We start from the raw sequence: 12,307 nt of genomic DNA, 5'->3' as shown, positions 1-12,307 counted from the left end.
CGCCATCACAACCACAGGTTCTGCTATCCCAGACGGTCCCTCCGTCGTCTTCTCCGGCTAGAATCGGAGCGTTTCCGATGGGTTTCATCGGAAAAACGATCTCCCAAAAATCGAGTCAAAACTTCACAAAACTTATACCAAATCGGAGCTACAGACCTCTACAATCATTCCCAACAGTTCATATCAATCAAAAACATCTAAAAATCTAAAGAAAACAAAATCAAAAACACTAAAACTCATAAACTCTGCACATCGATTTAGGGGTTGTAAAATCACAATAAAAATACCTGATTACTCCTAAGACTACAACAAAACTAACTACATCAAGCAAACAATCAAACGATTACTAAATCAAAAACCCCTAATTTCAGTCATAAACCCTAATTTACAAATCGAAAATCATAGCTATAAAACACAAAATTGATGGTATGAATAGCAAGTAGAGATCAAAAGGATCGTTTTGGTTACTCACATGATCAAATTGGACAACAGAATCACCTTCAAATCTAGAGATTAATTCTGCAGTTGTTCTTCACCAACAAACTAATTTCTTGATTTTCTGGATTTTTAATAATAATTAACTAATTAATTAATAATAAAACAGCTATTTATAGTACTGAAAATAATACCCCTAAATAAAATTAAGGGGCTAATTACACTCCTAATAAAAATATTTGGCCCCAATTTTTATAATTTTTGGGTATTAATATTGAATTTTTAAATATCCAATAAATACAAAATAAATACTAAAAATTCCCAAAAATTGTGAAAAATACAAAAATACAAAGAAAAATGATATATGATAATTTCATGATCATATAAAAATAAAAATGTGATTTTTGTGGGGTTTTTGGTACCCGAAGGGGTCCGGAAAAGTCGTTTTTCGCGAAAAAGGTCAATTTGTAAAACGTCTAGGGGTTCAGAATAGCGATACGGTATAGGGCATTTTTGGCAAAATAGGGCCAATGATTTTGTTTGAAATACGGGCTTTTAAAATACTGTTTGAGCTGTACGGGTTTTGATATAAAATATATAACTTGCAATAAAACACTCAATAAATGTCCGAAACATGTTCAGATCAAAACAGACAACATGTAGCACATAACGATTAGGGTTTAATGCCTCAACACAGTTAATCACATAATAATACACATAATTTATTATTATTATAATATAATGCAAGCGTAATTCCTCGGTCGTTACAGCAGCCCTAGTCTCATAAGCTCGGGTACGCCTACCCGCCCTCTCCGCATCCAACTCCCTTCTGGCCTCATCCAGCCGGGCCTCAGCAACAGCCACTCGGGTCCTCAGCACATCCTGAACATAGCCGTGGGCTAACAAAGACTGCCTATGGGCAGGGTCGAGAGGTGGTGAATCCAAAGCCGCTGGGGGTGCCTCCTCGGTCTGCCTAGGCTCGGAAGTATGGGTCTCCGAGCTATCATCATAGGGGATCCAAGATAATAGTGGAGGGGTAGGAGCTCTAACCACCGGGAGTGTGGGTAAAGAGGTACCAGTGTACACTACCATAGGTCCGACACGCTCCTCAGCTACTGGGACCTCATCTGGGTCCTCCTCATCTAAAATAGCAATGACCTCTGTCTCTGACTCCTCGGAGGGGTCCTCCTCATCCTCCTCCATCTCAGGCTCCTCCTGATCCTCGACATCTAGCAGTGCCTCATCATGCTCACGCTCGAACATCTCAGGGTCCTCTATCTCATGCGCCTACACATTAAACGAGCTAAGTTACTATCATGATACTTATAAGGGTTCCTGTAAGGCTTTTAACTGTCAGCGCTACTTTAAGTAGTCCGACCATGAACTTGGCAAGAGTTCTTATTATTTTTGTGAGTTTATTATTACATCGTCGCATCATCTCTGAGGTTTATAACGCTTAGCTCTGATACCATTTCTGTAACACCCCCAGATCCGGGGTCAGGGATCCGGGTCGTCACGGTCTTTCTTTCCACAATATCACTTCACTTAATTAATAATAGTTAACCTTATGCTGTGACCCCATACTAACACACACCACAACCCGTTATAGTCTCAGAGATGAAATTGAAATAAGTACAAGTCTTTGAATCCACAATTTAAAAGTTATTACAACCCAAAATGATCACTTAATAAGTTTACAATTAATTGCCATTATCTGCCACAAGTTATAATTATACATAATTGATTCTCAAAAGTAGAAGGTCTGATCTACAGATAGATCTACCTCTGCAGCTATAGCAGCTATGATCTCAACGGGAAGGCGCGGGGCGCTTCCCACGCTCTTGCGCTGGGTCTGCTTGAGTCTGGCCATCTTTACTAACTGTTGTTGTGTGATGAAGAAATAAAGCAAGAGTGAGCATTACAGCTCGCAAGATAATATATAGTGTAAACAATAATGCAAGTATCTAAATGGATAACTTACTAAAATCCTTTATCAAGTGTAAGATAATTACTTACTGGATATAAGCAAAAATAAGGGATGAAGTTACCAAATACTTCACTATACTTATATCATTTATAAGGCTACTTGAACTACCACTGTTCAAAGTATTATAGGTTTCAAAAGGGTCATCCCATAGATGAGACCACAAGATAAGACTTGAATAGATTCAATCTTTAAAATATTATTGAATGAAATAATGTTACGAGATACTTTATTTAGTCCCGATATATATATCCACATATAGATCTCTTAAACATTTCCTGGAACCTCTGTTATGTAAAGTATGAACGGAGTTTGTAACATCCAATGAATTTTGGAAAGGAAAAGAATTTTGGCATAAACCCGATATCTTGCTGATCAGGCAAAGATACCAATAAGTAACCTTTTCTACTAGTAGATGGATGAATCCCCCACCGGTCATCACCCTAGCCACATAAGGACCTTGTGCTGGACCGCCACCCGGCCTCTTATGCGTTGATGGACTGCCACCTAGCCACTTACACTATGATAGACCGTACCCCGGCCTGTCGCTTATGCCGACTCAATTAGATGGACTTACTTCCCGAACGTTGGGCAAGTAATCAAATTGTTTTCTCAAAACAGCAACCACGTTGCGAATGTAAAATACACCACAGAGCCGGATCCCCCAGGTTTTGAGCGAGTATTTAAATCCCCTTTGAAAGGAAGATCTTAAATATAAAAATGAGTTTTGGGGTCCACTCTAACTTTAAAAATCATTTTGAAGACTCGAAAACATTTTTAAGAATGTTTGGAGTACTGCTGATTTATTAAAATAAATCAGTCCCGATATATTAGAAATATTTGAATATTATTATTTAAATAATATTCTCATAAAGATAATCCTTATAAAAATATTCGAAGTAGAAGTTTTAAAACTCATACTTGAAATGGATATTAAATAACCAAAGATATACTTATACGAAAGTATTATCTTTATTTGAATAATCGAAAATAAGTTTGATTATCGAAACATTATTCTTTAATAAAATAAGGAATATTATTAAATAATAAGCAGAGTCATAATACCTCGAATGAATATTATAAATAATATTCATTAAATAAAATAAACGGAGTCATACATCCTCAAATGAATATTCAAGTAATATTCATTAAATAATATAACTGAGTCATAAGCCCTCGAATGGATATTCGAATCATATTCAAATAATAAAATAAACTGAGTCATAAGTCCTCAGATAAATATTCAAATAATATTCATTAAATAAAATAAAGTTATCGAATAAAACTTATTCGATCAATAGTTTTGAAAACTACATCCATATATATATAAATATATATATAATATACTCGGGAACATCGACTCCCGGTTTAGAAATATGTTCACCTTTTGATCCCCTATACTAAGGGTAAACTCAAATACCACTTATCTCTAGCATAGGTATTATGCAACTGAATCAATAGATATATGTATCAAGATTACGGAATAGACATGCATATATTCCATATCACATGCTACAATATATCGCAAGAATTTGCTAATTAACCAACATGCATTTATCACAAGACAATGCATATACATATATACATCACAACAACAGTATAGCGGGTAGAAAACTTGCCTGAGCGACTGGGGGTTACAAATGGCTCAGGACGAGTCTGGTAACCTATAAACAACATGTGAGTTGGAATTAAACCAAAGTCACTTGTAAATCTATACTTTAACCAAATTAGACTCTAACGCTCGCTTTGCGCTTACTGATTCTCTTAAGTCACTTGAGTACCCTCGGGTCCACCATTTTTAATAATTTAACCATTACGAGTTTTAAGGCGATTCCTTCACGAGTGTCTTACCAACTGCCTATTACACTTTACATAAATGTTTCATACTCCAATTAGTTTTTAAGGTCTTTAACCTATGTTTCAAAGTAAGACGAGGGGTAATGATTCGTTCGCGAAACGTCGTTACTTAAAACGGCCGTTTCTCCTAAACCGTACATCGGAATCAAACGAACCACATATCAAAACGAAGCTCGTAACATGAACTATCTAAACATGGCAATGGTTAAAACCTAGCAGGGAGTTCTCGGGTCCTAACGTTATGAACAAAAGCAGTCTAAAGTAAATCGGACATTACGACGGCTATGTTTACGCGATTTCTCAATTTATACCATTCCAAAACAATCACCAATCAACCCCAATCCATTCATACAATAAAAGTCCATACATATCACACTACAACAGCCCCCTAAACCTCAAGTTCTCCAATTTATGTTATTCTCAATCATGAATTTAAAACTATACTTAAGTCATTTACTAATCAACAAGTTTCAACATTCAATTCACTACAACTCCAACCCAAACTCTAAACCTACAAGCATTAAGCTACTCTTTTACCATTAAAACCAAAATCATCCTAATATACAAAGTAAAGCTAGGGTTTAGAGATAATATACCTTCCTTGAAGTGTTGTGAGTAGGTAGGAAGCCTTGAGAAGCCTTGAGATGTCTTAGGGATGCTTGGATCTTAAAGGAAAAACAAGAAAAATCAAGTTAAAAACCTTGAAATCACTATTCATTATCTTCTTCATTGATTTCTTGGAGAAGATTGTGAATGATTTGGAGGCTTAAACTCATAGGATAGCTATATCTATGCATAAGGAGTACTAGATAATTAACTTACCAATTAAGGAAGCTTGGAACTTGAATTTTGAAAAAATTTCTTCTTGAAATGGAGGAAAGTCGAGAGCAAATGTGGGAGAAATGAAATGATTTTGTGTTTGCTTTGGTTTGTTTTGGTTGGTTGATTTTCTTTTGATTTGTTTTGGTTAATTACCTTTTTAACCTTGAACTTTGTGTGGTTTTAAATCATCCAACAATTCCTTCCCTTATGTCATGCTTATGTCACTTTGTGATGTCATCATCCCTTACTTGCCCTCTTCTTATTGGTTGGATGAACTCATCATCCCTAACCTCCTTGATTAACTTCCTAATTGTTTGCCTAATGACCGCTGATCTGTTATACGGTTCGCTTAACTTTCGTTCTCGTTTCTCGTTTGAGGGATCATACCCGGGATCTTATTACTTGGGTTTCCTTAACCTTTCTCAATACATTATAATCCTTTTATGATCCTCTCTTATAATCCTTTAATTTAAATCCTTTTTATCCTGTTACCTTATACTCAATTCTTTCCGTATCTAGTGGATTTCCGGGAAAAAATCAAAGTGTTCGGAATTGGATTCTGACGATCTTTACATACACTTATATACCATATAGAGTACCAATAAAATCTCAGAATATCCATAAAAGAAACCCTACATAGTGTGGCATGAAAAGTTTTCTTGTTCAGAAATATCAACAAAAACACTATTCATAAGGGTTACAAAAAGTTCAAAATTTTGGGGGTTATTATAGTTGGAGTGTTCATCGTTGGTTCATATAAATCATCAGCATAAAAGATGTTGTTATCCTCAACAATGTTTGATTTTATCAGACCGAGCTCAACTGAAATTAGTCTTCCGACTAATGATTTAATCACTTCTGGAAAGGCTTTGGAGGAATCCTGAACACAGTTGTAGAAAATAAGAATGCATATGTGGTATAACATGGTGACGCTGCAGCTGTTTTATTTCAACAGTTATTTACCTTATCGTAATCAGAAACCACCTTTGCAGCACTTATTCCAAGAACTCTTCTTGAAACTCGATCATTCAAAACAATATTACAGGCAAATGTCTCATCCTCGGCAAGGACCATGATACGGAACCTTGAGAAAATAGTTAGCTATATTTTTTAGGCTTTAATTAACAGTATCAAGCCTACAAATATTTCCAATAAATTAAAATAGTTAGGTTACCTCTTCGGAGACACGAGAATGTTTCGAGGACAATTGGTACATTTAAATACTGTTCCAATGCGCTCAACCTCGTGGAGACATTTGTTACAGCTATAAAACCACCAATTTGTTTCCTCATCGACCTTAATGATCTTAAAGGTGCAGCAAATTCTTTTCTGGGGTACGATGAAAATGTAATATTTAACAACAAAAGCAACCATATAAAAAATACCATTTCTGAATATTATATAAATGCAATACCTTGAGGTGATCGTATGTTAGATTCTCATTAAGGTCTTTGAGTGACAATTTTTCAAATAATGTAGGAACCAGTTCAATTTATTTAGCTTGGAATAATTTGTCTCTTTTCATTATATATCCTTCCTCAAGCTACCTAAACATATAGAAGAAATTAAAAAATAAAGCAAAACGTCGATAAGTTAATTTTAACTCTATATTTACTTGTTACCTCTGCCTAATATCATTCATAGATTCATCATCTAGATTTATATATAGATGAGTAGATGGTAATGTACCAATCTGAACAGAACCTGTATATGGGAATAAAGTTAATTGTTTAATCAACAAGAATATAACCATGTAATAGATTTGATTGCATAAGTACTTACTCATAAATGTAGTCACTTTTGTACTTGTTATAATAGCAATGATCGGTTTTTTGGGATTTCCAGCCATCTTGTTGTTGAACGACACAGCAAGATCACCCCAAACAGTAACTTTGTGGGTATTACTACAAAATAGGTTTAGATATCATATATGTTAATAATCTATTAGCAATATGCGGTGTATATGCGTAATTACACTAATGATCAAATATACATATGCACATTACCTTGAATCGCATATTCTAAACTTCACAATATCCCTATCTCCGTATCGAGTATGAAACTTATTCAAACCTTCATACTCCTCCACAACTCCAATTATATATGTTTAACATAAAATTTATTTACATAATATTAAAGTAGACTGTCTTATAATTGTAGGAGAATTGTTTCATATGAGTTAATTATGACAATATCGAGTTAAAAGAGTGTGTTACCAGACCTATTGCAAATTCAGGCTGCTGTTGAGGAAGACATTTATTTGCTTCTGCAAACAAATCTCCCAGGTCTAAAAACTCAAACTTTTGCGAAGGGATCATGCCATCATCATCAGCAGTCATCACAGTAGTGGAACCTGTAAATCTGATGCAGAGCGTTGACTGCACATGCTTCAAGTTTCGAACAGGATCTTTAACTGCAAACTGGTCAAAAACATAGACACTGCCTTCCATAATTTTCGTGTTGAATCCATTCCAAATGTTATGATAGGCAAAGGCATGAACATGGTTATCCTACATTTAGATAATTTAAATGACATAAATATATAATACTGGAAAAAAGGATTGACAGCAAATAACGCAAAGATGAATAAATTTAAAACATACATCATCGTCAAGGAGAATAAGATTGTAGCCTTTCAATGAGTTCGTCTCTAAAGTCATGTTAGCCCACATCCTGGTAACCCTGACCTAATTTTCCAGTTAGTGCTTGCCTTGTCGAGATTGGATAGACGATCAAATGATTCCATTGAAAAAGATCACTATAAGAAGAGCAAGAAAAAAGTTTATTAAAAAATTTAATAACAACTCAGCAGGTAAGATATTTATACATTCAATATTCTAAGAACTATATAAATTGCTTAAAGAATTGAAGATCTTACAAAATGGTTGAACTCTTGAGAGAAAAAAGGATGATGCTTAGCAAATGACAAAACTCCTGTAAAAATGTTGAAAATATATTTAACCAGCAAGGCATTAGGGAGATGCCAACAATTTAGCTCGAAATTGATAGTGCAAATCTATTCCTTTAAATGAGAATTAGAGTAATATCCCGGTTTAATTTACTGATAATTCTTAAGGTAAGTGTTTGATGTGATTATGACAACTAACCAACCTTATCATTTGGGTTTTTGCCAACAGAAAAAGGGAAAACTGTAATCCAATTCCTAATAAAATATGCACAATATATAAACAATTAAGAAAATCTTCCTAATCAAACAGATTATACATATTTTTAATAGACAAAATAATTGGAGATTTATTGTTTATATTATGGTCATACACGGGTGCAGTAAAAAAAAGTGTAATATTTAGGATGTTGAACTTACACCATTGATATATCAAACACAATAAATCCTGAGTTAAGAAGGAAATATAGAAAAATGTTACAGGAAGTTCTTAATATGTCATGTCAATTGTCTACACTTGGAAAATTGTAAAACACTTCCTCAAAAACTAAATTATTTGTAATATCTGTGCTAATACCATCATCACTATCTATGAGAATATGGAGGCCTTCAGGTCGTGTCACTCTGGATATAGCAATATAAATGTGTCTGTGTGAGAAAGCTGCTTTAGGAAGGTAAAGCTCAACTGTATCAAGTGATTGTCCCTGACTTTTGTTAATCGTCATGGCATAACATATTTGAATCGGAAACTGAACGCGTTTAAATTCAAACGGCCAGTTCGTGTCACTTGGAATCATCTTAATTCTAGGAATTAGATGTTTCGTTCCAACATGAGAGCCACACAAAATCTCACATTCAATATTGTTCTTCCTATAATATTTCACAATCATTCTTGTACCATTGCATAATCCCATGATCTGGTTTAAGTTTCTCAGAAGCATGACGACGAATCCTACCTTCAAATTTAACTCATGCTTAGGAATGCAAGGCATATTGATAGAGTTTAGATACTCAACTGGAAACGCGGATCTAAAATCATTATCGTCATCACCTGCATCATCAATTGAATCCTGACTCAGATAAGTATAAACCATGCCAGGAATTTTTTCAAGTATCGTTGTATTAATCTCATCCACCACGATATTGGTAGGTGTGAGTATGGCCCTTGATCTGAGGTATTCATGTGAAGAGATATTTTGTATAAAATCTGGGTACGTCACTTCAAAAAGCTTCTGGATTGGATCTCCGGACGTATGAACGATATATTGATCAGGAATCTTTATTAACATTTCACCAGTGTCTGGACTTGGAGAAATATTGGTTTCTTTGCCATCACCGACAACAAGCTGCCACTTGCTAAAGTCCGCAATGGTTTTGTTCTCCAAATCACTATTTCCTGCATTAAGCCGCATGTTTTGCTTTAATAAAAATACTTCACAGGATTCCCAAAGCTTAGATTTATTGAGGGTAGAGCAGACAACTTCAGCCCTTGACGCTTTTGGAATGACGGGAAGCATCCGCCTAAAATCTCCACAAAAAACAATGGTTATAACACCAAATGGCTTTTTAGCTCTGCTTTTATCAATAGCAGACATAATATCTCTCAAGGATCGATCAACGCATTCAAAAGCATGATGATGTTACATACGAGCCTCGTCCCAAATTATTAAATCAGTTCGCTGAAGTAGCTCAGAAATATCCCGTGTCTTAAACCGGCAGAACAATTTTCATCAAGCTTGAGTGGAATGTGAAAGCGGGAGTGTGCGGTTCTTCCACCAGGAAGCAACACGGCAGCTATACTACATGAGGCAACGGGAAGCACAATCTTATGCTCTGATCGTAATCGACAACACAGTGTCTGCCATAAGAAAGTCTTTCCACATCCTCCACTTTCGTAAACAAAGAAAATGCCACCTTTTTCTGGTTGATATTGTCAAGAATGGAATCATAGACTATCTTCTGTTCATCATTGAGAAGACTATGATTTCTTGTGTGGATTCTCTTCATTTCTTCTGTATCATAGGATGTTTCCTCAAGAATTAGTCTATTCTCAGAGTTGGAAAATAATCATCTCCTGGATATGGCATATCTGGGAAGTTTCTAAGGTTTTTACCAATATCATTCAACAATTTCTCTATCTCTGCAATAACATTAATAAAACTTGATAACATTAATCCAAACATGGAACATGTACAAAGAATTATTTACAGATCATACATGTAAGAGTGTAATTCTGGATCTCAATATCTGATAGACAAAGGTTTGGATTCCCAGTGAGATATCGCCTGACAAGAAGAATATCATCTGACATGCATCCCTAATGAGCTTCCCAAAGGCTACGCGGATGAGAGATTGGACTGTATACTAAAATGTTGACAAACATGACACGTAATTGTGGAGGCATGGATGTATGCGCATTTTCACCTATAGCTTCGTGCCATTGCTGGTCGTTATGGAGGATACCTAGCGCGGCATAGGCTTCGTGAAAAAAGTTATAAACATGGTCGTTGATTGTCTTCAAATCATCAAAACATACAGCACCTTTAATCCTGAGCAGGAGCATGCAGAGATATTATAGTTCACCACTAGATGAATGTACTTCAGCAAGCCTACCGATGACATCACCTCGTTTCCTCTATTTTCAGATACCTGGTTGTGGATGCCATGTAAACTTGCTTGGAAATTCTGAATAGGTTAAATTTGGGGCCTTTGTATATGTTTTATTTGCATTAAACCATGCTTTTAATTTGCTTTTCTTTGTTCCAGCATTGTCGAAAACTTCCTGTAGATTTTGTGTGCCTTTAAACGACACATGATTGTCATTCGGTAGATGTATTGGCAATCGTTCAACGGAAGGCCACCGGGAATGGATGTCAAAACCAAATATCCTCCATGATGCTTCAGATGCATAAACATATCTTCCATCCAAGTATTTCTTGACTTCATCAAGCGGCTGTTTCTCAGGAGTGATTGTGGTTGTACACCCTTTTTTGTTGTTTGTTTTTTTCCTCAGACACATGATGGCGGTATCATGTCCTTTTAAACAATATTTGAACAGATATTTCAATGATCTGGAGTTGTTACAAATCTCCAAATTTGTGTGACATTGAAATCTTATTAGAAGATCTCGATTGTAGGGGACAACATATCGATTATCCAGGTCAATTCCCTTTTTCCTTACGGTAGTTCCAGTTTTCCTCCTCTTATAGATGGGAAAGCCACAGTCGTCAAAGTATGTGTGAGAATTATACCTGTTAAAAAGGAAAGAACGATGTTTCAATTTAATTAAAATAAATCTAAAAGGAATGTTTTACTAAAAGGTGAAAAATTAAATGTTGTATTCTTTCAGCAGACTTTGGAAAATTAATTTAATGTAAATAATGGTGAATTACGTTTTAGGAAAATGTTTAATACAACGGCCTTTAACCATACATGGAGACTTGACACAGTCAGTGCCACATGGTCCGTGGATCATGTAATTCTTGACAGCTTCGTAACCAACTGGATCAATACTTGGGTCAGGAATTTATGTAGAAACAATTTTATCTATTTGTTCAGTTATTTTGGGATGATCGTTTGGATGCAACCATATTAGCATGTGAGATGTGGCAATCCACGCTTTTGAAACTCTATGACGTGCATTACTGTAATATGAAATTGATGAAAATAATTAAATAAAGCCTGAACATACATGTCATATTAAATTTAAATCATAAAAAATTGTTAGAGGAAGAAATCTTGAAAATAGCATACCTCCAATACAACGTCCAAAATAGTTCTTATTTTTTATTTGATCAAGAAGCTGATCAACTTTCATTTTAAATACCCTTGCAATGACGTCGGGTGCGTCAACAACATCAACACCAGGTAGAAACTTTAACATCCTCTGAATTTCAGGCCATTTTGTGTTAGTGGTCATCGTAAGGAACAATGATGGGTGTCCAAGTGTTCGACAAATTTCCATTGCATCCTTGAAATACTGGTTCATGTATCTTTTACTGCCAATGAAGGAGGCTGGTAAAATTGTTGCCTTGCCGATATTTTCAGGATTGCTATCACCCTTGTTTAGTGCATCTCGTATGTTGTGGTACATATCAGAACGAATTGTAGTCTGGTGACCTCTGATCCAGTCAAGTCTGTATTGCTCAATTGCAGTAAATATGTCAGCAACATATTGCTGCCATAAACGACCTCCCAGAGGAGTCAAACCTGAATATACATGAGACAATTTCGAAGAAAATTAGAATGGTAGAAAAAACTAATATATAAGTGTTCAAATTTAGGTCATGATTTTGAATATACCT

At 35.3% G+C, this 12,307-nt stretch overlaps 1 protein-coding gene across 1 annotated transcript; it reads right to left on the bottom strand.

Moving 5' to 3' along the window:
• Window positions 1-8,506: 8,506 nt before the first annotated feature.
• On the bottom strand, window positions 8,507-9,598 carry LOC141700882 (uncharacterized). The gene has a single exon (XM_074504555.1). It carries the CDS (start codon window positions 9,596-9,598, stop codon window positions 8,507-8,509), a length of 1,092 nt encoding a protein of 363 aa, XP_074360656.1.
• Between the last annotated feature and the right edge of the window lie 2,709 nt (window positions 9,599-12,307).

This window comes from Apium graveolens, chromosome 2, assembly GCF_009905375.1.
Source record: "Apium graveolens cultivar Ventura chromosome 2, ASM990537v1, whole genome shotgun sequence".
In the NCBI taxonomy this organism is placed as follows: Eukaryota; Viridiplantae; Streptophyta; class Magnoliopsida; order Apiales; family Apiaceae; genus Apium; species Apium graveolens.
Note: the sequence above shows the minus strand (reverse complement) of the source record. Positions and strands in the feature narration are given on the sequence as shown.

Coding starts and splice junctions, on each gene's coding strand:
- LOC141700882 (XM_074504555.1), bottom strand. CDS start 9,598: ATGTCTGCTATTGATAAAAGCAGAGCTAAAAAGCCATTTGGTGTTATA.